At 47.7% G+C, this 25,402-nt stretch overlaps 2 protein-coding genes, 1 long non-coding RNA gene and 1 pseudogene across 4 annotated transcripts; all 4 read left to right on the forward strand.

The window, feature by feature from the left end:
* The first annotated feature begins 121 nt into the window (after positions 1-121).
* Positions 122-11,822, forward strand: LOC100826996 (annotated as a pseudogene).
* LOC112272481 lies at positions 5,444-8,072 on the forward strand. Its single transcript, XR_002966322.1, has 3 exons — positions 5,444-6,105; positions 7,156-7,666; positions 7,771-8,072. It is a non-coding gene; the product is annotated as an uncharacterized LOC112272481 (long non-coding RNA).
* Positions 11,823-16,623: 4,801 nt separating the features above from the next.
* Positions 16,624-19,604, forward strand: LOC112272479. Its single transcript, XM_024463380.1, has 2 exons — positions 16,624-18,229; positions 19,249-19,604. The coding sequence occupies exon 1, from the start codon at positions 16,852-16,854 to the stop codon at positions 17,701-17,703; it is 852 nt and encodes a 283-aa protein (XP_024319148.1). The 5' UTR covers positions 16,624-16,851; the 3' UTR covers positions 17,704-18,229; positions 19,249-19,604.
* Positions 19,605-20,163: 559 nt separating this feature from the next.
* On the forward strand, positions 20,164-25,308 carry LOC104584446. Of its 2 annotated transcripts, XM_010239118.3 has the most exons (3): positions 20,165-20,513; positions 22,911-23,622; positions 23,760-25,308. In XM_010239118.3, the coding sequence occupies exons 2-3, from the start codon at positions 22,955-22,957 to the stop codon at positions 25,174-25,176; spliced, it is 2,085 nt and encodes a 694-aa protein (XP_010237420.1). In that variant the 5' UTR covers positions 20,165-20,513; positions 22,911-22,954; the 3' UTR covers positions 25,177-25,308. The 2 variants fall into 2 exon arrangements, with proteins under 2 accessions (XP_010237419.1, XP_010237420.1); XM_010239117.3 differs by having other exon boundaries at positions 20,164-23,622.
* The last annotated feature ends 94 nt before the right edge of the window (positions 25,309-25,402 follow it).

Consider the following 25,402-nt stretch of genomic DNA (forward strand, 5'->3'; position numbering starts at 1 on the left):
ACCTGATCCAAATAAAATGAAATGGAAACAAACCTGGTATGTGATTCAGTTGTCAATGCACAATGCATGTAAAGGTCCTATGAAAAATGAAATGAAATTTGAATGTTACTCTTATGTTATCATGCAGAGAAGCCTGTTTACCAGAGCATGGTTCTGCCTGAAGTTTGAGCCGTATCATCAGGCAGGACTGATGATCAACTTTAAGAAGATTGGAGTATTGTACTGTATTCTTCCTGCGCGGGACTATTTCTGAAGCACTTGTAATAGCCATCTCCAGCTCAGTTGTGTTTGCATGTACTAACCCAATCTGGTTATTTATGCAGGTCCCATTGTGGCTGGGCACAAGGTAAAAGAACCAGCATAGAGTGCAGGCAGGTGGTTTGGGTTCAGGCATAGGATATTAGAGTTGACATCTCTCCCTCCAACAATATGTATGATGGTGGTTGTGGGGTGGCACTCTGTTGCTTGATTCAGGCGGTGTTGCCATGGAAAAGCGCGAGGAATGATATGTTACAAATTTCTCTAGGCTACCCTGACAGAGTTCGCAGGTGCCGTGGAGAATACAGATTTCAGTAGGAGTTGTCATAAATCTGGTCTTGAGTGGGCAAAGTTATTCAAAACTAATTAACAAGATCACAGGCAGATCACTTACCCACCAATCTGTTTTGCAGGTGACACTGATAAGAGAGCAGAGGAGGAGGTTATGATACCTGCTGTTGCATCAAGCCATGTTTGTTCATAAGCGGTGTTGTTTCTGTCAGTATGAGAGCAGGATGTGAGAACATCAGTTTGGCAGTCCAGCTCGGAAGCGCAACCTTTCGTTACAGCTAGGAGACTGGCATATGGTCTCTGATATGCAGTTAGAAGACAAGGCCGGCATAGCATTGTTTGGGGCTGACCGAGTGAGTGGCAACCAATTTGTCATGCCAAAAGGACGTGCGGCGAGCAAATGATTCGGAAGGCGGAAGTCTTTAATAATGGGCCTTGTTCCTGACTCCCTGGACATTGTTCTTCGATTTGATTTTGCTTCGATGTTTATGCCCACTTCAATAATAATGGGCCTGTCGCTGGGATCAATAATGGGCCTGGAGTCCTGGGCTGGACCGGAAGACGTACAAAGGGGTTGGCCTGCTCTCGTTCCGCCGCAGGATCGATCTCCCATTCTCCCTTGCACACGTAAACCCTCAAGAAACCCTCTTGGCTTCTTCCACTTCCGATCTTCCTCCATCGATCCTTCGCAACAATGCCTACTGTCGCTGTGTCTTCCTCAATCTTGGAACAAGCATCTTCCTCGACCTAATCCAAGGTACGTACGAAAGTTCCAATTCTTTTCTTTGCCTCCCTCTAGAGCTACCGTCGCTGTGTTTGTGGCTAATCTCATATGATCGATCTATTCGTTAATTAGATCTTTGGATAGTATTGGTCAGATGTAGGATAGCAGATCTATTGTTCTTTATCTGATGGAGAAACGATGCATTGGAGTATATATCGTATCGGTCGATCCTATTAGATAGGAATTATTATATGTTCTATCGCCATGGATTATTAATCTAACAAATTAGGTACTACTCCGATCTGTAACAAGTGTTGCTGATTTAGTACAGGATTGGAGGGAGTGCCTTATTTTAGAATATTATTTTGTATATACACATAGGAATGATAACAAGACATTAGTACAGTCCAGATCGTAGGTATATGTATTAGCTAGTGTACCTTTGTGACTGTAGATCGACTTAAATCTTCTTGCTTCTTCTACGACCCGTTAGAATTGTTCTATATATATGGCCTAAACAAAATACAGGCGAAAGAAAGCATCTGCTGTTAATTTCAGTTGCTGGTGGGAATTAACCAAGGGCTGCATATTATGTGTTTTGCACTTCACCGAGCTAGTCGGTTAATTGAGAGCCGCTGATTCACTTCAATATGCAGAACCGAGATCTTTATTTATTGCTCAAGACTGACTTAACTTTGCATGCTAGGCTAATTAGTGCGACATTAGCTTGTTCTGTACTATGAGTATTATGTTCTTGGTTCTACTGTTTTCTAGATAATGCATGGGCTCTTGCTTCTATTACCAGTTGAAGCACTGTTGGTGTTTTTGTTTTATATTCTAATGAAAGCTGGACGTACTAAAACACTATTTTTTTTGTCTAAACATTGATATTGTTGATGTTTGTTCAGAATGCATGTTTATGTGAAGAACTCCACCTGCAGGACAATCTGCCTCACGGTCCATGAATCAGACACCTTGTACACCGTCAAGGCAAAGATCCAGGACCAGCACCGCCTCTTCTTTGATGGAGTGCAGCTAGATCAGGACAACCTTACGTTGGCCGATTACAACATCAAGCACGGATCCACGCTTGACCTCCAAGAAAAGATGCAGATATATGTGACGGAGAAGCGAGCAGGCTGGACCATTGCTCTGGAGGTTGACAACATGGATACCATTGACAAGGTGAAGTCTAGGATTCAGGATAGGGAAGCGTTTCCAAAGGGTCAGCAATACCTCATCTTTGGCAACAAGCAGCTATAGGATGGCAAGCTTACCTTGGCTGACCACAACATCCGGAAGGAATCCACCCTTCAACTTGTCCTCCTGCCATCTCGGCGAGGTATGACAATGACATCAATGTGCATCTGCGTGAATCCGCCGGCGGGGGAAACCATCACTCTTGATGTCGATAGCTATGATACCCTCGGCGATATCAAGATGATGATGTACTTCAAGGTTGGTAGTCGCCCGATACAACACCGCCTCATCTTCCGTGGCCGGATGCTAGAGGGCAACCACACCTTGGCGGACTATGGCATTCAAAAGTACTCTACCCTCCAGATGCATCTCCGCCATCTTTGTGGTTGTTGATGAGATGGATGCGATAGTGGACACTCTTGCTAAAGTCTTCTTTGTCGTGTTATCTTATCAGTAGAAACTATCGTTGCAGTTTTGTTTCGAGTGGTAAATCATCAGTGTAAAGCTATAATTAATTGTAGTAGGTTAATGTACTATTACTTCGTATCAGGAAAAAAGGGCGAGCTTTTATGTTAAGCGTGAGATGGATTACTTGGATGTTGTATATTTCCTCCGTCTCATGTTAAGTGATTCAAATTTGTCTAAACATGGATGTATCTATGCCTAAAAAGCGTCTAAATATGGGACGGAGGACTTACATCTAGAGTAGATGACAGCATGTTCAACTGCTGTAGCTGATCTTTGGTATGTACAGGACGCTGTCAATAGCATTATCCTTGCACAACTTTCTCTCCTCACAAAAAAAAAGTACTACTCCGAACTACAATTTCCAGAATTTTCAGTTGTCAAACCTAGCCGGTTGATTTGTCACGAACCGTTTAGCCACTTACCCCCCTTCTCTAAATAACGACAATAGACACATTGCAACGGCCAACGGCTTATTCGGAAATCGGAATGCACTTGTCGCTAACAGCTTGCTAGTTCGACTTGACTGATGGCCCGACAGTTGAGCGTGTTGCCCGACAGAAGCTGCGATCTTTTGTGTTCTAGGAATGGCTTTTCCAAGAAGCTGTCACCCAAATTTAGCAAATTTAGTTAGATTTCCAAACGAGTTTAGGTGATGGCAGCTTTAGGATGAGTTTGGTTCCGCTTTGCTTTGCTTTTTTGTTGCGGAAAAGTAGAAAAGCTTGTTTGGTTGATATTTACTTTTTGCTGTGCCGAGGCTGTCCGTCCCCTCTGCGGCTGGCCGGACAAGGAGCCAGGCACCAAATAAAGAACAAGGAGGAGTCTGGAACCGTCAGGCTACCAGCAGATCCGGCCGCGGCTTTACCTCCACAGTATTTGCTGGTGGGCAGGCGTCTGACGAGCTGCTCCGACGAGCTGTGCAAGCCATGGCCCTCACCTCGACTCCGGACGGAACGTGGAGCTCACCCGCGGTGCCGTCTGACCAGGCAGCGGCGGCGGCTGCCCCCCACCCGCCATTTAGGTACAATTCTCTGAATTTGGCAATCAAGGTACAATTCTCTGGATTTGGCCGCCCATCTGCCATCTTCTCAAAATAACGACAACAAACAAATTACAAGGGCTTATCCAGAATGCACATACACTAACATGTGCTACGACGACTGAATAATAGAACAGGTCCGAAACGCCGGTCATAAACACATTATGTTTGCAAGTTCTTCAGGTTTCATCAACTGAACGATATAGTCACAAATAGTCAGCTAAATTATCATTTTTAAAACTGATAATAGCTTATCACCAGTATATAAGATACTACGGAGTACTCCTATATAACAGTTGTCAACTTGGATAAATGAAACAGCGTATTCATGTTGCAGCATCCAATTAGCTAGCCTTTGGTTCTGTTGCAAGGACTGCACTGTATTCGCTCCGTTAAAAGAAACTTTGTAATTCAGTCAAAATATCTGCCGGCCGCCTTTCTTCCTCGCTGAACTTGCAGTCCAAAACAAATCCAATTCATTTCGTTGCGAGGAGACGCAGAGTGGTGAGTTGTGCTTGACGCCGTGTACGGCGATGGAGCTCGAGGGCGAGGACCCGCCGGCGGCTGCGAGAGGAGATTCTACTCACCTCATCTCCCAGAAGGATCCTTCTCTGTGACTCGAACCATTCCTTCCCTGGCCGGCTTGATTGCACGACGCACCTCGCTCCGCCGCCGCCTAGCTCCTCCGATTCTCCGCCCAGAACTTATCCTCCGATTCCTTCTCTCGGTCTTCAGCAAGGCGGCGGCGCGTCCTAGTTTCGACGCATCGAATCCAATCCAAGGGGCAAAATCAGGCTGCGGGGTGGAGGGAGGCACCTCAAATTGGTCGGGCTTCATCTCATCTCGTCATCTAGCTGCTAGGGGCGGCAACGGCGTCACTTGGATCGATGGTCCGGACGCCGCAGCGGGCACCCGCCTGGCCCTCCGCAAGCCCGCCGTGGCAGACCCTCGTGGTGTCTCTCCCTCCCCACCAAAACCCTAGATCCGCCTCCGCCGACCATGGAGTTGCGGCGGCGTCGGACTCAGAACCCGTCGCGAGGCGGACGCGCGCCATCGCCGTCCTCCCCTTGGAGCGAGGCGGACGCGGCGATCCTCCGCTGCCGCGCGGTCTGCCGCTCCTGGCGCCGCCTCGCTTCCGACCCCGCCTTCCGCCTGGCGCACCACCGCCGCCAGCCCTCGCTCCCCCTCTTCGTACTCCGCGGATTCAGCAGCAACCCCGCCAACCTCGAGCGCGTCCAGCCTCTCCTCGGGTTCGACGACCACGACGACAACGGCCGCCGTGGCCGCTTCAAGCTCCACGCCTCCTGCGACGGCCTCCTCCTTCTATCAAACTGCCGCTACCTCAGCCTGTGCAACCCGGCCACACGCCAGCACGCTCCAGTCCCGGGGCTCAACACCGCCGACTGTGACTACATGGAGGCGCTCTACCTGCACCGCGCCTCCGGGTAGTACCGTGTTCTCTACTGGTTCGACGATATAATTGAAAACAACGACGACAGCGTCTGCTACATCCTCAGGGTGCCGGGGGCGCGCAAGCCGAGGTGCGTTGTACGCCCTGCAGCTTACCTCGGCTTGGTGGGTTGTGTCAATCACTCAATCCGCGTCCGCCGGTCATGATCCGCGGCTGCCTTCACTGGGACCCCAACAGTTATGCCCTCGCCGGTGTAGTGGCTGTTTTCGACACCGTGGCCGAATCATTCAAATCGATGCGCCTCCCGGTTGCTGCTACGGTCTGCTGCACTTGTTTGCACGACATGGAAGGTATGCTTGGCCTCAGTTGCTTCGATGAAAGCGGAACGGTTGCGGAGGTCTGGGTGCTGGATGACTACGAGAGGGAGGTCTGGTCACTCGAGTACAAGATTAATTTCTCATCGGACAGCATGTGTAGCTTAGCAAAGAGACACCTGGTTTTGTCCCACGAGGGAGACATGCTGCTGTACAGTAACTCTGGAAGCCACATGGTTCACTATGAGCGCAAGTTTCTAGAGAAATTCCAATGGGAATCATGGGCTTCAACATTGACAGGACATTTGTTCAAAGAGAGCCTTGTCAATCATGCTTTCTTTCTGAAGCCATGTAGTGCTCCTACCGTTGAACATCGATGCCTTTTCACAAGGCTCTAACTAAGGTACCTGGATTCTTTTTACTCTGGTTGAGCTGTATATTTTCCATCTTTCGTGAGTTTGTTTTAATGTAGTAATTGGATAGAGATTCTTTTCTCCTCCTAACTCCGAAAGACATGTTTCCTACGTACCTTTTAATCGATACTTGGTTCATGCAAGTAACACATTGTCACAGATGTAAAAGCAAGTTTATTACGAATTCATAGTGTCATGTAGTACAACTATATTGTGTCTTGTTTAAGTTAATTTAACAAGTTTATACAAAATAATTTCGCCAACTCGTTCTCAGTTGATGTAACCCTGTTTCATCTCTGCATGAACTGATAAGTGATAAACACTGGATACATTTTATTGCTGATGCCTACCAATTTTCTTCTTCTTTTAATGTTAATGCACACACAAATTTATTTGTGCTTGGAGATACTTTTCCAGTATCTTCTTTTTTTGCGCATCCAGAATTTCAGGTTTGTTAGTTAATATGTCTATGCACTTTGTCAATGTCTTCTAATAACAAACAGAAGCTGTCAATGTCCTTTAGGGGAACACTTAGACAATGGGGGTACACTGGTATCCATTTATCTGTTCTTTGTCAGAAAAGGGTTGCCCCATCAAAATAAAACCACCGTTTTTGCCATGTTGTGTGACTACAGTCAGGTTACAATTCCTATGTTGAGATTTAAAAAGCGCAGATGCCATGTTCAGATTTACATGTTCAGCATAAACTTTGGAGGATATAATTCCAGTACTCTTTGTACCCTTTGGGCCGCAGTGCATTTGATGCCTCCTATGTTTCATTTTATCCATGTTTGCTTGCATGCATATGGATGGGCTTATTATGGTTATGCCCCACATATAGTTATTTGCATTAATTGGTTACAATTGGAATCACAACCTCAGTGAAGTTTCCTTCTGTTTACTCTTTGCGTCGAGTTAAGTTTGCGTACCCTGGCAGGCCAACACAATTCCTTAGCTTCCATTGATGGTAGTTTAATTTGAAGGTTCAACTTATTTACATACTATAACTTATGGACGGCGCCTCTTTCTTCTTCTGGCAGGCAACATCAAATCAATCAACTAATACCTAAATTAACAAGGCGTAGTGGGCTACAGTTTGAAGATTGATCTTTATGTTTGTCACCCTTTGTGTTCAGTACTCAAAGTAAGCGCACGGCTAGAAGCTCCAACTGTCCAACATGGTCAAGAGCTGTTTGTAAATCATCTTACATTTAAATATTACATTTAGGAAGCTACATTGATGTCCTGACCCTTAATGCTTACAAATGATATATCTTTTCCTTGCCATATTTTGTGTTTGAGACAGAAATTATTTTTCTTTAGTTTCTTAAGGAATGTTTCGGTCTTGGATTGGATACCTGATCCAAATAAAATGAAATGGAAACAAAGCTGGTATGTCAATTCAGTTGTCAATGAAATGGAAACAAAGCTCGCCGTGAGGTCGTTCCAGATTTGACAGAAACAGGAATGCTTAGGTGAAGTGTGGTGGTGAAGGGCTGCGAGGAATGATATGCTACAGATTTCTCTAGGCTGCACTGACAGAGTTTGCAGGTGTGGTAGGAGTTGTCCTGAATCTGGTCTGGAGTGAACAAAGTTGTTCAAAACAAATTAACAAGATCACAGGCAGATCACTAACCCACCAATCTGTTTTGCAGGTGACGCTGATAGAAGCAGAGGAGGAGGATATGATACGTGTTGTTGCATAAAGGCATGTTTGTTCATATATAAGCGGCGTTGTTACTTGTTGCCGTCAGTAAGAGAGGAGGAGCCGAGAACGTCAGTAAACCTGCCAGTGAACCATTGCTGCTGTCGTGCCAGGAAGAATACATCAATCCTCAGCCGATGTAATGGGCCTCCGTGGACATTCTTCTTCGATTTGATTTTGGTTCCGCTTCAATAATGGGCCTGTCGCTTGGATCAATAATGGGCCTGGATCGGAAGTCAAAGGGCCGGTCGGCCTGCTCTCTAGCCTTGCTTTTCTCACCTAATAATATAATAAATTAATTAATAAATAAATAAATAAAGTAAATAAAGGTAAAGGTAATAATAAAGGGAGTAGTGTTTCCGTCGTCGGTCATCGTCCATTGCACTTTGGGCCATCGTTTCGTCCGTCGTACCTTTGCTGGGCTTCGGCCTTTTCTGGCCCAGGCCGTCAACCCCCTTCTCGTACCTAAGGTTCCAGTTCGACCCTGTTTCGTCAATTCAATTCTTTCTGGAACACTCGCCTCCCTTCGCCCGCAGCCCCGACACCTCCCTGCCAAGTGTCGCCACCGTGCCCCACGCACACACTGCCCAGAATCCCCGGCGGATCCCTACCTTGCCGGGGTCTCCTCGAATCCCCGCAGCCGTCGTCGCCTACTTCCGGCCTCACAACGTCATCGCCGGTCGTCAGCAGCGTGACCGGCTGCTGCTTCTGTTCCTTATGGCCGGGAGCGGTCGGCACCCGTTTACAGCTCCTGCAGCCCCATAGCATCCCGGCCATCGCGCGCACGGACGAATCCGACGCTAGCAGTGCGGGTGCGCGACCGGCGAGGCTCGAAGGTTCACGAGTCTCTGCAGAGCTGGAGCGCGCGCATGCATCGTCCAGATGAGCAGCTCCAGTTGCCGCCGCAGCATCCAGTATGTTTGGCTGTGCAGCCTTGTCTATCCTTTTTTTTCGAAAAGGAGGAATACCCCCGGCCGCCTTGTCTATTCTGCTTGCCACTCTTCATGCTTTCATGCCCGACCGTCATAGATTGATTCCCGTGCTATTGTTTGGTTGGCAGGATCACGTCAGGGTGCTAAGGAGAATGCAGAGGACGGAGGATGCTACGTTGAGGAGGCATGATTGATGTCAGCCACAAAAGCTAATGGTCAACAGAAGAATAAGTAACTAACAATCTGTTGTGGTAAAAAAGATTGGGGGATCGAGAAGTTCAGGAGTGCATTATAATCCACACCATATTGAAAACAAGGCCGGTATGTTTACAATTTTAAGATGGTGCTAGAGCATTATTCTTCTTTACCAATACAATTTGCATTGGCAAGTCTCCATGCAGAACAGCTAGAGAAGGAGCTGACAAAGTGGCACAACCAGCTAGAAGCGACAACAAAGTTAGACGCGGACGACACCTCCTTTTTATGTCCACCGATTTTTTTTAAGTGAAGTTGAACCACTCCAGACCCAGAATATAATTTTGAATTTTTAGATTTTCTGCATTGAAAGTTATTATCCTTTTTCAGATTTTCAGGTTCGTGGAACACTTACATAATTATAAGAATTCGTACGGATTTATCATTTGACAATTCCCTCCTAAAAATAATAATATCGTTCGGCAATTTGATTGGGGGCAATTAAAATTTTGTGGGGAGAAAAGACGACGAGTTGTTGACCTTTTACTGTATGCAATAAGATAACGACCATGGTACCATGTTTAGTTTTGGTGGCGAGGTGGTTAGGTCAGCCTAACTCTAAATCTTAACTCTATTCTCAATGTTCATCATTATATCCAACCATTGCATTTAGTATACCGTGTTGCACGGGTACACTAACTACATGCATAGAAAGTCAAATTTTGAGTTATCAAAATTCATTTTGATTGAATGTCAAATTATGTTTTTTTTTCAATATACGTGAATTTTTTTTTGTGATTACAAAAAACGTGAATTTTTGCATGTATTATATTTAAATGTCAAAGTGAAATGATTTTAGAGACCGTGACAACGCACGGGCACTATACTAGTATACACATAAAGGAATAATAACGAGATAGTCCAGTCCAGATTGTGGTTGTGTATGTATTACATATAGTGAACCTTTGTGACTGCAGATCGATTTAAATCTTCTTGGCTTCTTCTAAGACCTGTTGGAAAATATTGTTCTATATATAGCCTAAACAAAAGATGGGCGCAAGAAAGCATCTTTTGTTAGTTTCAGTTGCCAGTGGAAATTAACTAACGGATGCATATTCTGTTTTTCACTTTACTGAGCCGGTCGAGGGTTAATTGAGAGCTGCAGATTCACTGCAATATGCAGATCTGAGTGACTTTTAGTGTTTGCTCAAGACTGACTTAACTTCACATGCTAGGCTAATTAGTACGACACTAGCGGGGGTAGATTTATGTATGTTCTTGCTTCTACAGTTTTTTAGATAATGCATGGGCTATATTGCTTCTACTACCAGTTGGAACAGCTAAAGCATGACAACATGTCTGAATTGCTGTAGCTGCTCTTGCTTCTTCTACAGTTCGAATTATTTCTTGCGGGAAAAGAAGCCTTCATCTAGCTAGAGAAGGATGTGACTGTACTAGTGATTCTCGTACAGTTTTCTTATATACACATAAACTTAAGGAATAAAATTAAAAACAGATAGTCCATATCGTTAAGCATGCATGTATTATTGGTCAACCTTTGGGAGTACGTGCAGATTTCCATCTCTTTGCTTGCTCTATATGTAGCCTGAAATATGATAAACGCTGTAAGAAGTTGAGCACCGTCTCTGCATGCTGAGTAGCTGCTGAAATTAATTTGTATGCACTCCTTCCGATACAAAATAAGTGTCGCTTTAATTATAGATAAATGCATTAATTAGTTGTAGCAATCCGGAGATTGCGCTAGTAGCTTCTGTAATGTTAATTAGTGTGGCTGCCTCTATGATTTGGCATTCGCCTCTACGGTCGGACTCTGTGGTTTCTATTCCAGTAGAAAGAGTTCGTCAGTTAATTGACAGGTGCATATATATTCATTCACCTTCAATGTGTAGAGCGCCTTCACCCTGCATGTAATTTCTAAATGGTTAGTTGCTCAAGACTGACTTGACTTTGGATGCTAACTAGCTAGCTAGGCCTTCTGCAGACAACTTAATTGTTCTGTATAAAACAAGGCAGTATATTTCTATTCTCGCTTCTGTCAGACAATATAATTAATGTGCTTTGCATCTACGTACACCTGTGAGAATTAAGTTGGAACTGTGTATTTCTCTGTAGCCGGCCTGGACGCACGAAAGTATTACCATTTGTCTCGAAACTGAAACTGTGCTGGTGTTTGTTTCAGAAATGTATATATATGTGCAGAATCAGACTGGCAGGACAATCTGCCTCACAGTCCATGAATTAGACACCTTGCAAACCGTCAAAGCAAATATCCAGGAGCAGCACCACCTCGCCTTCAATGGAGTGCAGCTAGATAAGGACAACTTTACGTTGGCTGACTACAACATCGAGCACGGATCCACGCGTGACCTCCAAGAAAAGATGCAGATCTACGTGATGGAGACGCTAGCAGGAAGCTCCATTGCTCTCGAGGTTGACAGCTTGGATACCACCATTGACAAGGTGAAGTCCATGATTGAGGATAGGGAAGGGTTCCCCAAGGGTCAGCAGTGCCTCATCTTTGGCAACAAGCAGCTGAAGGACGATGAGCTTACCTTGGCTGACCATAACATTTGCAAGGATTCCACCATTCTCCTTGTTCTCCGCCTGTCTCGGCCGAGAGGCAGAACAATGCAAATCTTCGTGAAGGATTTGTATGGGAAATCCATCCCTTTCGAGGTCGAGAGCTCGGATACAGTTGACGATATCAAGATGAAGATCTATGAGAAGGATGGCATTCGTCCGAAACAGCAATGCCTCGTCTTTGCTGCCAAGCAGCTGGAGCGCAACCGCACCCTGGCGGACTATAAGACTGGAATCTACCCTCCATCTGATACTCTGTCTTTGTGGCTGTTGATGATGAGATAGATGCCATGGTCGACACTCTTGCTGCAGTCTTTTTTTCGGGTGTTATTTTATCAGTAAAACCTATTGTTGCAGTCTTGTTTCCAGTGGTATGTTAGCAGTAAAACTATAATTAATTGAAGCAGGTTGCTGTGTTTACTATGACTTCTTATCAAGGAAAAAAAAAGCAAGCTTTTGTATTAAGCGTGAGATGGACTACTTGGATCTTGTATGCTTACATCTACAGTACATTTGTTTCCTTTTCGAAAAGGAGGATCAACTACATGACAACAAGTCTGAATTGCTGTAGCTGATCTTGTGTTTCCTTAATATGTGTCCACTATCAAGTTATCAACATGCATCAGTATGTGTCCTCGTATATCCATGAAGTTATGCATGCACTGAGTACAGTAACTGCACGTCTGCAGTTCTGCATTGACCCCTGATTGGCTGATTAGTTAGTTAAATGACTGTCCTACTGTCTCATCTCTTGCGAACCTTTGGCCAAGTAATAACAACCGGTTCCCTTCCTCTAAAGGAGAACAGATGTGGATGTAGTGACACAAAACCAGATGTTTTCTCGACCGTAGTAGTTTTTCTCCCCTTAAAACCAAACTCAGTAGAATTGCTTGGCAAAGCATGACAGCTCTGTGTGAGGAAGCACAAGAGCAATGGTGCAAACACTCGTATTTTTCTTCAATCCACTGTTATCTTCCCTATGGTCATAAGTATTTCTTTCAAAAGAGGTTTGCTCACCATTATGTCATGAAGTTAGGTTCCATTTCGAACAGAACAGAAAAATATTGCGTCGTCAGTATTACACAAACAGAAAAGTTACACGATACATATTGTACGATGTCAATGAAATTTAGGAAATTAAATCAAGAAAAAGAATGGATTACTGTACAATGTCAATGGAGTTTAGGAAATTAAATCAGGAGAGATTTCCTAGCCAGGACAAACCCCAATGGAGTGCGTGCTTCCGGGTAAGAGCATCTCCACTAGATTACCTATACCTAAAAACTGTTTTTATACCAAATGAGAACAAAAATCCTCTCAACCAGCTTACCCATATGCTTACCTATACCTATAATTTTTAGGTAGTTATGTAAATTTCTCTCTCATATACTCAAATATATGTAACCAAAACTTGGTTCCCTATATTTTCCCCCCACGCGCGGGCAGACCAACCGTCATGGGAAACTTCCTGCTCGTCCCGCCGCCGCCGCCGCTGTAGAGCGCCGCCCGCTCCTCCCCGAGCCTCCACCGCCCCGTTCCTGCCCTCTCTCATCCTCTCCCGTCCCTCCCCGAGCTTCCCTGACCCCATCCCGTCCCGCAGTCGCCGGTCAAAATCCGGCTGAATCCGGCGCCGGCGAGCCTCTCCCGTCCTCTCACGAATCCCTCCCACCGCTCGCCGGCCCTCGCCCGCTCCTCTTCCTCCCACTCCCGCACCCCGGTCGTTTCCCCATCTCTACAGCAGCAGCGGGCGCGGCGGCAGCCAGCTTCGTCGGCAACAACAGCCATGCGCGGAGGCATCGGTGACAGCAGCTGAGGGTTAGAGGAAGAAGAAGGCAATGGATTTATTGTCAGGAGGGTCATGTGTGTCAGTGTAATGGATAAGAGAAAATAGGGAATGGGGATGGGTAAGCTGGTGGAGAAGAGGCAAAATGGTTACTCGATATCTTCTCACTCCTATCCCTATATCCAATTTTAGGTAACCATTTCTAGGTAAGCTAGTGGAGATGCTTCATGTTTCCTGAAAAACTTCATTCCCTAAAATAACTGCCACAATTTCCTAAAAAGAAAAAAAAAACGTTTCTAACAACGTCTCTAACAGTTTTCCTAAATGATTTACAATTTTTAAAATTTTAAAAAACTTTCTTATTTTCTCTCTCCTGTTCGCCGAATGCAGGAACCAGAGGCCCGTTCGCTAAACGCGAATAAGCTCGCGCGGTAAATAAACCTTTCCACGCCGCCCCACCTGCCCCGACCTCACTGCGCCGCTGTTGATCTTCGCCGCCGGCCCTGTCCGACAGCTGCTACCCCTTCCCCGCGCCTCCGGTGCCACGCCAAGCCCATTCCCTGCTGAATCTCGGCGAGGCTTTCTGTGGCACCCCCGACGCCAGCTCGCTCCGCCCTCGATTCGGCCAGAGCAAAGCTCGATTCGGCCGGCGCGTATGTCCAGCAGCTCCGCCCTCCCGATTCTTCCCCGCAACCGCTGGCTGTGCCGCTGCCGCCATGGAGCTCGGATTTGACGGCGGCAACAGGGACTCGCGGGCGCGGCGGCAAGCAGCAGGGGCGCGCGAGCGAGCGGGCGCGCGAGCGAGCGGTCGCGCGCGGGTCGGGGCACCGCGCTCACAGCGGCGGTGGTCGAGGCGGCGCGCACGCGGAGCCGCCGCGGCATGGGAGGTGGCTGCGAGCGGGAGAGGGACGGCGGGCAGGGGCGGACCGGGCGTGCGGACAGGTGGACGGCGTGCCGGCATACGGCTTTGGAGCAGACGGAGGCGCGTGCTGGCCGGTGCCGACGCACGAGCGGCGGTGCTGCGCCGCCAGATCGTTGACTCCATCGATGGGATCCGGTGAGATTTGGGGGAGAGACAAAGAGGAAGAAGAAGACATGTGGGCCTCCCACGTGGCAGTGTAATATCTAAATTAATACAGGGAACGAAGTTTAGGAACCTGGAGCAACTCAAATTTTCCCAAAAAAATTCTCTGTCCTGTCCCAAAAACTGATTTTACGGAACCTATTGGAAATGCTAGAAGCATACACATATTTTTAGATACCCAAAACCATTATGGATAAGGGAGAAACAAAATATGGGTACTGGCTCCAACTTTTCCAGCATGCCCAAAACTGAGTACCCATATCCACTTTTGCGTTTCTTATATTATTTTTTGCACAAATATCTCTTCTTCACCAAATCAATCCCAAACCGAACCCCCAATTAATCGCACCTCAAATCGAACCCAAATCGGTAATGACCTCGCTAAGAGAAGAGCTCCAAGCGGCGGTCGCCCGAGGAGGAGCTCCAAGCAGCGCCGCTGGCCGGATTCGGCGGGGAAAGGGCACGGCGGGGAAAGGGCACGCCGTTGACCGGATTCGGCGGCAGAGTCTGCATGCCGTTGGGGACGCCAAAGGCGGCACCGGTGGCCGGATTTGGCAAGGATGGGCGGGGCCGAGGGCCTGAATGGCGCCGGCTCGGACTCGGAATTGGGCGCGGCAGAGCAGCGCGTGCGGAGGGTGCAGGCCGCGGCGGCGCCCATCTTCGTGGATGACGGGGACGGGGACGGCGTCGTCAGGAGATCTCGTCGGGGCGTAGCATGGGGCAGCCGGCGGGAGGCCTTGTCAGGGCAGAGGTGGGGCGGGGGCGGCATGCGGAGCTCTAGGAGCACCTACTGTTGCTCATCGGGGCGGGGAAAGGCAGCGGGGAGGTCCGCAGGGGCGAGGCGCAGCGGCCGGCGGCATGGCGTCGGCGGTGGTACAGTCCCGTGGTCGAAATCGTTGGCGGCGCCAGCGGGCCAGGAGGTAGGTCGGGGCATAAAAATCTGATTCCTGTCAGTTGGATGCTCGCTACAAGATTTGGGTCATTTGGATATCCTAGGAAGAATACCCAAATATGGATACTGAAGGACGAAATATGGGCAGATACCCAAAAATTCGGGTATCCAATAAATATGGATATACTGTTGGATACGTTTTTTATGGCAAAAATCCGTATTGAGAACTTGTTTGGTTAGTGTCCTGGCACTCATGCCTGGCAAAATATAGAGCCTGAGGGCAGCCTGAAAACAAGATGAGTTTTGCCTGGCCAGGCATGCCGGAAGATTTGTTGTTTGGCATGCCGGAGGATTTGTTGTTTGGTTTCAGTCCTGGCCTGAGAGAAAACTTAAACAACAAACTGTACGTTGAGCTTGTGTCGACAAGGCTGAACATCTCAGGAATGCTCTTCTCCCTCTGGGTTGATAGTAAACTCGCTCGCCACTCCCGCCGGCCGCCGCCGCCTAGCTCCTCCGGTTCGCCGCCAGAGTAATCCACAATATGCAGGACTGGGATCCGGTGCCCTTCCAGAGGCAGGTCACGCGGTGCCCTGCTCCTCTTCATCCACCATCCGTTCCAATCCGGCGGCCAGCAGACATTCACAGCCTTTGGAGTCACCTCTGCAGTCAGACAACGAGGGCACACATGGGGAAGTGGCTCCTTCGCTGCTGTGCGCTGGTCGAGCCCGGAACCCTGCCGCCGGCTCCTCCCATGCGTCTCTCTCTCACGCGGCTCTCTCTCCCTTCGAAGGCACCTCGAGATCAGGACTCCGCCGCTGCACGCCGCCCATTTGGCCGCCACTGTTCTCCGTCCGCCGGCCGCTGCTGTTCGCCGGCCTCCTCCTGCGTTCTTCGTCCACCCGCCGCTCTCTGCTGCTGTCCGGATGCGGTCTTCGGCGAGGGAAAGCACCACCAGGTGGCCGGCGTCGGTTGCATTGGGACAGAACTGCCCGCGGCCAGATCGAAGAGGAGCGCGGCCCGCGGCGGAATTAGGGAGAGGAGCACTGCCGGCGGCGGGATTCGGAGTGGAGCTCGGGCGGTAGCCTGGATTTGGTAGAGCCGGAGTCTGCCAAGGGCGGTCGCCGGAGAGCTCGCTCCCTTCCTTCTCAGGTGGCGACGGCCCGCGAAGGAGCAATTTTTCTCGTCTAATCGAAGAGATGACTTCGAGAGCGGTTCTTTTTTACAGTACTAACGGCTGTAAATATTTGCTGGCCGTCAGATTGGAACGGACGGTGGATGAAGAGGAGCAGGGCACCGCGTGACGGGGCACCTGATCCTAGTCCCCTCAGTATATTCTGGGCAGCCCCAATGCAAGGCAACCTAAAGCTAATGGATTCGTGCAGCAGCGGCCCTATCAAAAGGATTCGGGCAGCGGCGGTAACGGAGCGAGGCATCAATTAAGCTATTTAATGCCTGGCATCGCATCGAATATGCGGATCAAATCAAAATCTTGATCTCATCTCCAGCTAGCTCGCAGGGCGGTTGCCGTTGGGCGCGACGCCGTCATGCGGATGCTGATGAGCGCACCAATGATTTCGGAAAGCGATTACCGGAGCGGACGGGGCCGGAGGCGGAGGCGGACGCCGACGCGGATCCTCCTGGTGTCTCTCCCACTCCAAAACCCTAGATCCGCCGTCGCCGGCCACGGGGACGGAGGAGCACCGGTCGCCCCTGCCACGGCGTCGTCGGACTCAGATCAACCCGTCGCGAAGCGGACGCGCAGCCGCAGCCGCGCCTCCGCCGCGGGAGCCATTGCCGTCCTCCCCTTGGACCTCCTGCTGTGGGAGATCCTGCTCCGCCTGCCCGCCGCGGCGCTCCTCCGCTGCCGCGCCGTCTGCCGCTCCTGGCGCCGCCTCACCTCCGACAACCCCGGTTTCCTCCTCGCGCACCACCGCCGCCAGCCGTCGCTGCCCCTCTTCGTCCTCACCAGATCCTACGACCGCAAGTACCCCGCCCTCGGCCCCGGGCGCGGCCAGCCTCTCCTCGGGCTCAGCAACCACGACAAGGGCTACCGTACCGCGACTTCGTGCTCCACGCGTCCTGCGACGGACTCCTCCTGGTCTCCCTCCCGAACAGCTGCTTCAGCATCTGCAACCCGGCCACGCGCCAGCGCGCTCCGGTCCCGGGTCTCAACGCCGACGCCTACTGGACCAACGTCGAAGCGATGTACCTCCACCGCCCCTCCGGGGAGTACCGTGCTCTTTACTGGCACCACCGCGGACACAAAAACCACACCAATAATGAGGGCGAAACCCTGTGCTACATCCTCAGGGTGCCGCGGGCGCGAGAGCCGAGGCACATTGTGCTTCCTGCGGCTTACCGTGGCATTGTGCATTGTCCTAATCCGCCCGTCATGATCCGCGGCTGCCTTCATTGGGATCCCGGCCGCTGTTCCCTCGACACGGCGGTTGTTTTCGACACCGAGGCCGAGTCATTCAGGTCGATGCGCCTCCCGGCTGCTGCTTTTGCTGGTAACAGCCGCAGCTGCACTCGTTTGCACGACATGGATGGTATGCTTGGCCTCAGTTGCTTCGATGAAAGCGGAACGGTTGCGGAGGTCTGGGTGTTGGAGGACTATGAGAGGGAGGTCTGGTCACTCAAGTACAAGATTAATTTCTCATCGGACAGCATGTGTAGCTTAGCAAAGAGACACCTGGTTTTGTCCCACGAGGGAGATATGCTGCTATACAGTAACTCAAGTCTGGAAGCCACATGGTTCACTATGAGGGCAAGTTTCTAGAGAAATTCCAATGGGAATCATGGGCTTCAACCTTGACTGGACATTTGTACAAAGAGAGCCTTGTCAAGCATGATTTCTTCCCGAAGCCATACAGTGCTCCTACAGTTAGACATCGATCTCTTTTCACAAAACTCTAAATTAAGGTACCTGCACAATTTTTTATTCTGGCTGAGCTGTATATTTTCCATCTTTGCTGTGTTTGTCTTAATGCAGTAATTGGATAGAGATTCTTTTCTCCTCCTAGCTACATACCTTTCAATCGACAGTTGGTTCATGCAAGTAACACCTTGTCACAGATGTAAAACAATGTTTATTACGAGTTTATAGTGTAAAGTACTAGTATAATTTATATTGTGTCTTGTTTAAGTTAATTTAGACAAGTTTATACAAAAGAATTTCGCCGATGTACTCTGTGAGACTTGTCATCAATCGATGTAACCCCCATTCGTATCTGCATGAACTGATAAACACTAGATACATTTTGTTGCTGAAGCCTACCAATTTTTTTTCTTCTTTTAATGCACTACACAAATTTATTTGTGCTTGGAGATACTTTTCCAGTATCTTCTTTTTTCGCACATCCAGAAAATTTCAGGTTTATTAGTTAATTTTCCTATGCACTTTGTCAATGTCTTAATAATAAAGAGAAGCTGTCACTGAACTGCTATTGATCTGTCCTTTAGGGGAACACGTACTTAGTCAATGGGTACACTGCCCGGTGTCCAATTATCTGTTCTTTGTCAGAACATAGCCACCATTTTTGCCAATTCCTATGTTGAGATTAACAGTGCAGATACCTGTTGAGATTTAAAAGTTCAGCATAATCTTTGGTGGATTAATTCCATTACTCTTGTACCCTTGGGACCGCTGTGCCTTTGATGCCTCCTACGTTTCAACTATATTATCCATTTTTGCTTGCATGCATATGGATGGGCTTATTATGGTTATGCAACAATATAGTTTTTTTTCCCATTAATTGGTTACAATTGGAATCACAACCTCACTGAAGTTTCCTTCTGCTTACTCTGTGCATCTATCGAATTAAGTTTATTCTGTCAGGCCGACACAAATCTTAAGTTTCCATTGATGGTAGTTTAATTTTAAGCTTCCACTTATTTACCTATTATGCCTTATTGACGGTGCCTCTCTCTTCTGCTTACAGTTACAGGCAATGCCAGATCAATCAACTGTTACCTAAATTAACAAGGAGTATCGGGCTACATTTTGAAGATTGATCTTTATGCTCTTCACCCATAATGTTCAGTTATCAACCTGCGTCTAAAGTTTAGGCGCTGGCAGCCAATAAAATTAAACTAGTTGTGCAACAGTTCAGTGTTTTTTTTCTTCAACTGTAGCAGAGTTCAATTCCTTTTGGTATAATATAGTACTTGGTAGTCGTTGAAGTTTTTTCAGTTTTCTGTCCTGATTACTGATGTTCTCAACACATGGTTTTCATTCAATATTGCACTGAAAATTAATGCGTCCAGTGCACTGAAATAAAGTCGTACGTCATGCCCAGTCAGCTACTCTTTAGAAAAGAATTTCAAAGACTGAGTATCTCACTCAGGCAATCGTGAGCTCATCTACGAGAGGTCTCCTAATCGCAAGTAGTCCTTAATTTGTTGTTCTCGTCATTGTGTTGTGTACTTCAATTCGTTTTGAAATGTGGCTCCTGTTGCATGCCAAACTCTTGGAGATTTTTATGTACCCCTAGAGGCTGTTCCATGTTCTGTATATGCATGCTTCTGAATGGCCTCTTGTAGGCTCTAGGTTGTGTGTTGGGGGTAGAAAACATTTTAATCTTCGAAGAGCAAGCATCCGTTTTTTTTCTTTCCCAAACAGCCTTTTTTGTTTTCTCTTCTGTAAGTCACAGTAGGTGTATGTAGAAGAAATTATTTCATGTTGTTCCATGTTCTGTATGGTTCTGGTGGCCACTTGTAGGCTTTACCATTGTATACTTATTACTTTCTCGGTTTTTGTATCTAATATTTTTTAAACATAAACAAATTTGAGTGAGGTCCTGCGGAGGGCCCGCTAGAACGAACCACAGGCCCATCGCCCAGTCCAGAGAAGCCTCTTCGTCTTCTCCTATCGCCCGACTCCTCCCGTTCCATCTGCCTCTTCCCCCTCAAAAATAAAAAATAAAAAATCTGCCTCTTCCTCGCCGTCCCGGATCTCCTCGCCCACGGTAAGCGCAGCAGTCCGTGCTGTGTAGATCGCACGCGCCAATGGAGCCCAAAATCCCTTCGCAAGTCGCAACTCCTGCGGGATCTTATCCCCTCTTCCAAGTTCGAAGCATCTCCACTCCAACCCCCTTCCGCGTCTCTCGCCATGCTGAGCACGAGGAGGGGTGAACTGAAATCCATCCATTCCAGGGCTGGAGGGGGTCGCAAACCGCGGCCAATTATTCGCCTTATTAATCCCCTGGTACGATTTATTAATCACTTTTAAAAAAAAAATTACTCGATCTGATTCGTTGGTTCCCAAACTCCACCCTAGTTATCAGAGGTTTATAACATCAATAGTTACTGTTGGATAGTCTGAAAAATAAGTAGCATTCACGGATTTATTGCTAGGAGTCTAGGAGACCTAGCAAAAAAAAGTCATGGTCTTTTATCTCTCACGTGTTAGTCGACGTTATCCTCCTTTCCATCACCTCTTTCTCTTACTTTCCCCATCCCTATTCTAATTTTCTCAATTTCTTAGTCATCCCCTCTCGGCCTCTCTCTTTCTCAGACCACACTCCACCCTCCATATATGTATTTCCTGAATGAAACGAATTATTTCCAGCCCAATTCATGCCCATTTATTTTCTTTATCGGATCGTAAGAATTAGTGGAAGAATTTAATTCGCGCTAGTAGATGGAGAATTTTGAAGTTTTGATTGGGGTTGAGATGCGGAGTCCAGGGTACATTGTGTCTTTGGTAGTGTTTCGTTGTAGAATGATGTAGCTCATGAATTGACATTCGATCATGCGATATGTGCTCACTGTAGTTAAGCGAATGATGTAGCTCATGAATTGTCTAAGAAGTGTTAAAGCATGAGGTTTGGAAGTGCGTTTACAGAAGAGTGTTGAAAGATATCTGCGGAAATGCAGATATGGAGGTGATGTCCTCAATATAGTCTTGAAGTCATGAACTAGAAAATGCATGAAAGACATGAGGAGAGCAAGTGATGTAATTCATTTCATTCAGGAATTAATTGAAATGAATCAATCTACGTCCCACAAAAGACAATTCATCAAATTAACCTGCAGGACCAGGCAGATAAGCAGAGACCACTTGCCAAAGAATCAATCATATGGAATTACTCACCTACTGCGATTAAAGAACTAAAGGACAGGTTCTTCACTCAATTCCCAAACAAAAGGTTTTCTTAGAAAATGGGACCGCGACTGCTCAAGTCTTGTAGACAAAATGTAATACGGTAAGGGACATGCTGGTGCCAACTGTGTAGAGCCAACCCACTAAATATTTCTCTTATACTGTATTCATGTGGCAGCGTTCTCATCACTTACAATAGTGCTCCTCGATTGGATTCCTTCTCACTTTGACCAACCCACTGCTTTATTCATGTGGTGCCGTGTACCCACCAAGTCGTCCGTCCTTGTTTCAGTTTGGTCTTCTTCCAGCTTTTCTGATATCTTGAAACCGGATTCACACCCGAGTCTAGGAAAATATTGTCTGGTTTCAAATCCAAATGGATAACGCGGTTGGAGTGGAGGTATGCTAATCCAGAGTTTTGTAGGCTTTTCTTTTTAATAAATTTAGTTTAATTTTGAAAACTTGACTTATGATAAAGTTAGAAAATCTTGTAGAAAAAATGAAGACTATTATAGTTCAAGAGGAGGTAACAGGGATACACCCAAACATTACAGTGGATGTGTGTTGAACCAAGAGTTGATAGTAAGCGATACATAGATGGAGCTTGACCACCTGCTCTTGTCAAGGAGACTGATCGATGCTTATCACCAACTCGACCTTTATGACAAATACAAATACAAGTTGATGATGCGCGCATCGAGTTGGAATCTGAACCATTTGTTAGTCAATTGGTTTCCAATTATTTACTCGACTGAAGTAAACCATGATTCCATTACATTAATTGAAGAAAAAACAACATCAATTTAATTATTGTGCAGGGGGGGGGGGGTAAACATTACAACTTGAAGTATATATGAATAAAAAAATTACACAAATGTGAACAAACTGCAGGAGGAAGATGAAAATGCGAATAAATAAACAGCATGATTGTGAACACTGGCCGCTAGCTACATGAAGTCCACTACTACTGCCGGTTCGTAGCTAGTCATTATAGTCTGATTCTATATAATCAGGAGCTGAACCGCGTGAGAGTAGTACATCTTGGAGTCGCCTCCTTCCTCCTGCAGCTAGCTCCACCACCAGTAAAGCAAAAAATGGCGTCCAACGATGAAATAGAGTTGGGCAATCAAGGGCAATCGTCCATCCAGCTCCCTGCGGGCAACAAGCCTTCAAGGCCACTGGGGTATGAGCTGAAGAAGCACCGGCTGCTTCTGGCCACTCTGGTGGCGACGGTGACATATGTGGCCGGGACCAACCTGCCAGGGGGAGTCTGGCAGGACACGCAGGATGGACACCTTGCTGGCGACCTCATCCTTCCGACCACCCACTACCATCGATACCTCGCATTCTACTACTGCAACGCGACTGCATTCGCCGGGTCAATCGTGGTCTGCCTCCTCCTCCTCATCCTGGAGGCCGACGATGGCGGAGTATTGGAAGCTACAGTGTGGGTGGTCATGGTTATCGATTTGGTTTGCCTCACTGGGGCCTATGTTGCAGGGAGCAGCCGGGATGCATTCACGACGATTTACTCCTCGGTGCTAATGTGTGCCTTCTTGGCCTACATGTCGGTTTTCTTCTTGGTCAATGTCGTCTCCAGGTTGACAAAGAAACAATTGCAACAACCAGGCGGTGATGATCTCCAGGAGCAGGGTGATCAGGATGGTAATAATATAGAACCACGGAGGGACGAGGAACCGCACGAGGCCCTGATGGTGTTGGCAACCTTTGTGGTGACAATCACATATGTGTCCGGGCTGAACCCTCCAGGCGGCTTTTGGAGCAACACCCAGGATGGCCACCGTGTGAGCGCCCCAATCCTCATGGACTCTAACCCCGCCCGCTATCAGGCCTTCTTCTTCTTCAACACCGCGGCATTCGTCACGTCCCTTCTTATTATCACCCTATTCCTCGACAGGAAGCTAAGCAGGCGAATAATCTCTGCTAATTCATGGTTTGTTGCACTGTACGTGTACATTGCCACCGCGCTCCTTGGCCTTGTTGGGGCATATGTGGCTGGGAGCAGCTGGGTTCTTAACAGTGCCATCTATCCCTTCTGTCTGATTGGCTTGCTGTTTTCATACATTTTCCTCCGAGTGGCTATTGGCAGAGTCACAAGAAGTATCGAGATCAAGAATTACTGCTGCCCGGGGCTACTTGAAACTATAGGTGGAGCTGCTTCGCGGTGCTTTGCCCGGTCTTCTGGCGGCAGGTATGTAATTAAGTATGCTCTGTAATGTATGCACCAAGAAGTAGTTTATCCACTGTATTAATTTGTAGCCTGCTCTTTAATTATACATATATACCATATACATGTAAATATAATTTGGGCAATTAATTGATTACCAGGGACACAATTCAAGAACCAGAAAGTGCTCGCAATCTTGTTATATTGCTTGCTACCCTTGTGACGAGCATCACTTACCAAGCTGGACTAGATCCACCAGGCGGCGTCTGGCCACAGGACCTGGATGGGCACAAGTGTGGGGACCCAATACTCCTCACAACACACCCAACACGGTACAAGGTGTTCTTCTACAGCAACTCAGCTGCTTTCATCGCATCCTTAATTGTCATGACAATGCTCTATACCAGAATCCTATATATTGGCCGTAGGCTCGAGATGGCGATGTTATTGGATTTATTCGGCCTCATAGGTGCATATGCGGCAGGGAGTTGCAGGGATTTAAGCTCCTCCTTATATGTTGTCGCCTTGGCTGGCATTGTCTTTGTCTATGTGGAGATTCATATCGTCTTCTTTGCACAAAAAGACCACAGTTGCTCGGACAAGCAATCAGAAGCTATGCTGGAGAATAAGCGTCAGATCTTGCTGCTCCTGGCAATCCTGTCTGCCACACTGACCTATCAATCTGGGTTGACACCACCAGGGGGCTTCTGGTCAGCAGATGACCAACTCGGGCACCGTGCGGGTTTCCCGGTCCTCCCAGATAACTACCCTCGTCGTTACAAGGCATTCTTCTATTGCAACGCGATGAGCTTCATGTCATCCGTGGCTTTAATTGTCCTCCTTGTGAACCCAAACCTATATAGGTTAGGGATACGGTGCTATGCACTCTATGTGTCCATGATAGTGGGCATCATTGGCCTCATTGGTGCCTACGCTGCTGGAAGCTCCCGGCATCTACAAGCCTCCGTCTATGTGCTAGTGTTGGCTGCTCTAGTATCCTTCCTTGTAATTCTGCAGGCGGTCATTCTCTGTACTCGCAGCCGGAGAAGGAATATGAATATGCCTGAAACAGTACCCTGCCCTGGATCAGGAGAACGCGGAGCCTATGATGACAGTGATATTGCACAGATTAGACACACTGACCTGAGCGATTATTGTATGACACTGGGAGTCATGGCGGCAAGTGTAACATATCAGGCTGGCCTAAAGCCACCGGGTGGTCTCTGGCAGGACAACGTCAACGGACACTCTGCAGGCAGCTCTGTTCTCCTTGACGTCGACAAACGCCGATTTCTGGCTTTCGCCTATAGCAACTCCACCTCATTTATGGCTTCTATCTCCGTCATCATCTCGCTTCTTCCAGGGATGCTGCACCTCCAGTACAGGACCCTGCTTTGGCCAATTAAAATGGCCATTCCGGTAGGCATGCTCGGCCTCCTCGGTGCCTACGCAGCTGGCACTACCAGGGAGTGGGACACGCCCGCCAATGTCATCGCTCTACTCGTTCCTGTGCTGGTCTTTATTGCAGCAGTGTCATTCTGCTGCCGCAAGAAAGGCCAACGGGGCTGGGCGTGGTAGTATGCCGGCTTTGTTTCATTGTCGATTTTCATGTAAAAGCATCCGGTGGTTGTTGTAAACCAAATTGATGGATATTTCTCATACGGTCCAGTTAATGCGATGTTTCTAAAAAAGTGGTCAGACTTATCTATAGAAGATCATACTAAACTGATGGATAATTTCTCCAGTATGATCGATAGCAATTCTCATACGGTCCAGTTAATGCGACTCAGAAAAGCATGCGCTT

The sequence above is a fragment of the Brachypodium distachyon genome, chromosome 4, assembly GCF_000005505.3.
Source record: "Brachypodium distachyon strain Bd21 chromosome 4, Brachypodium_distachyon_v3.0, whole genome shotgun sequence".
NCBI lineage: Eukaryota > Viridiplantae > Streptophyta > Magnoliopsida > Poales > Poaceae > Brachypodium > Brachypodium distachyon.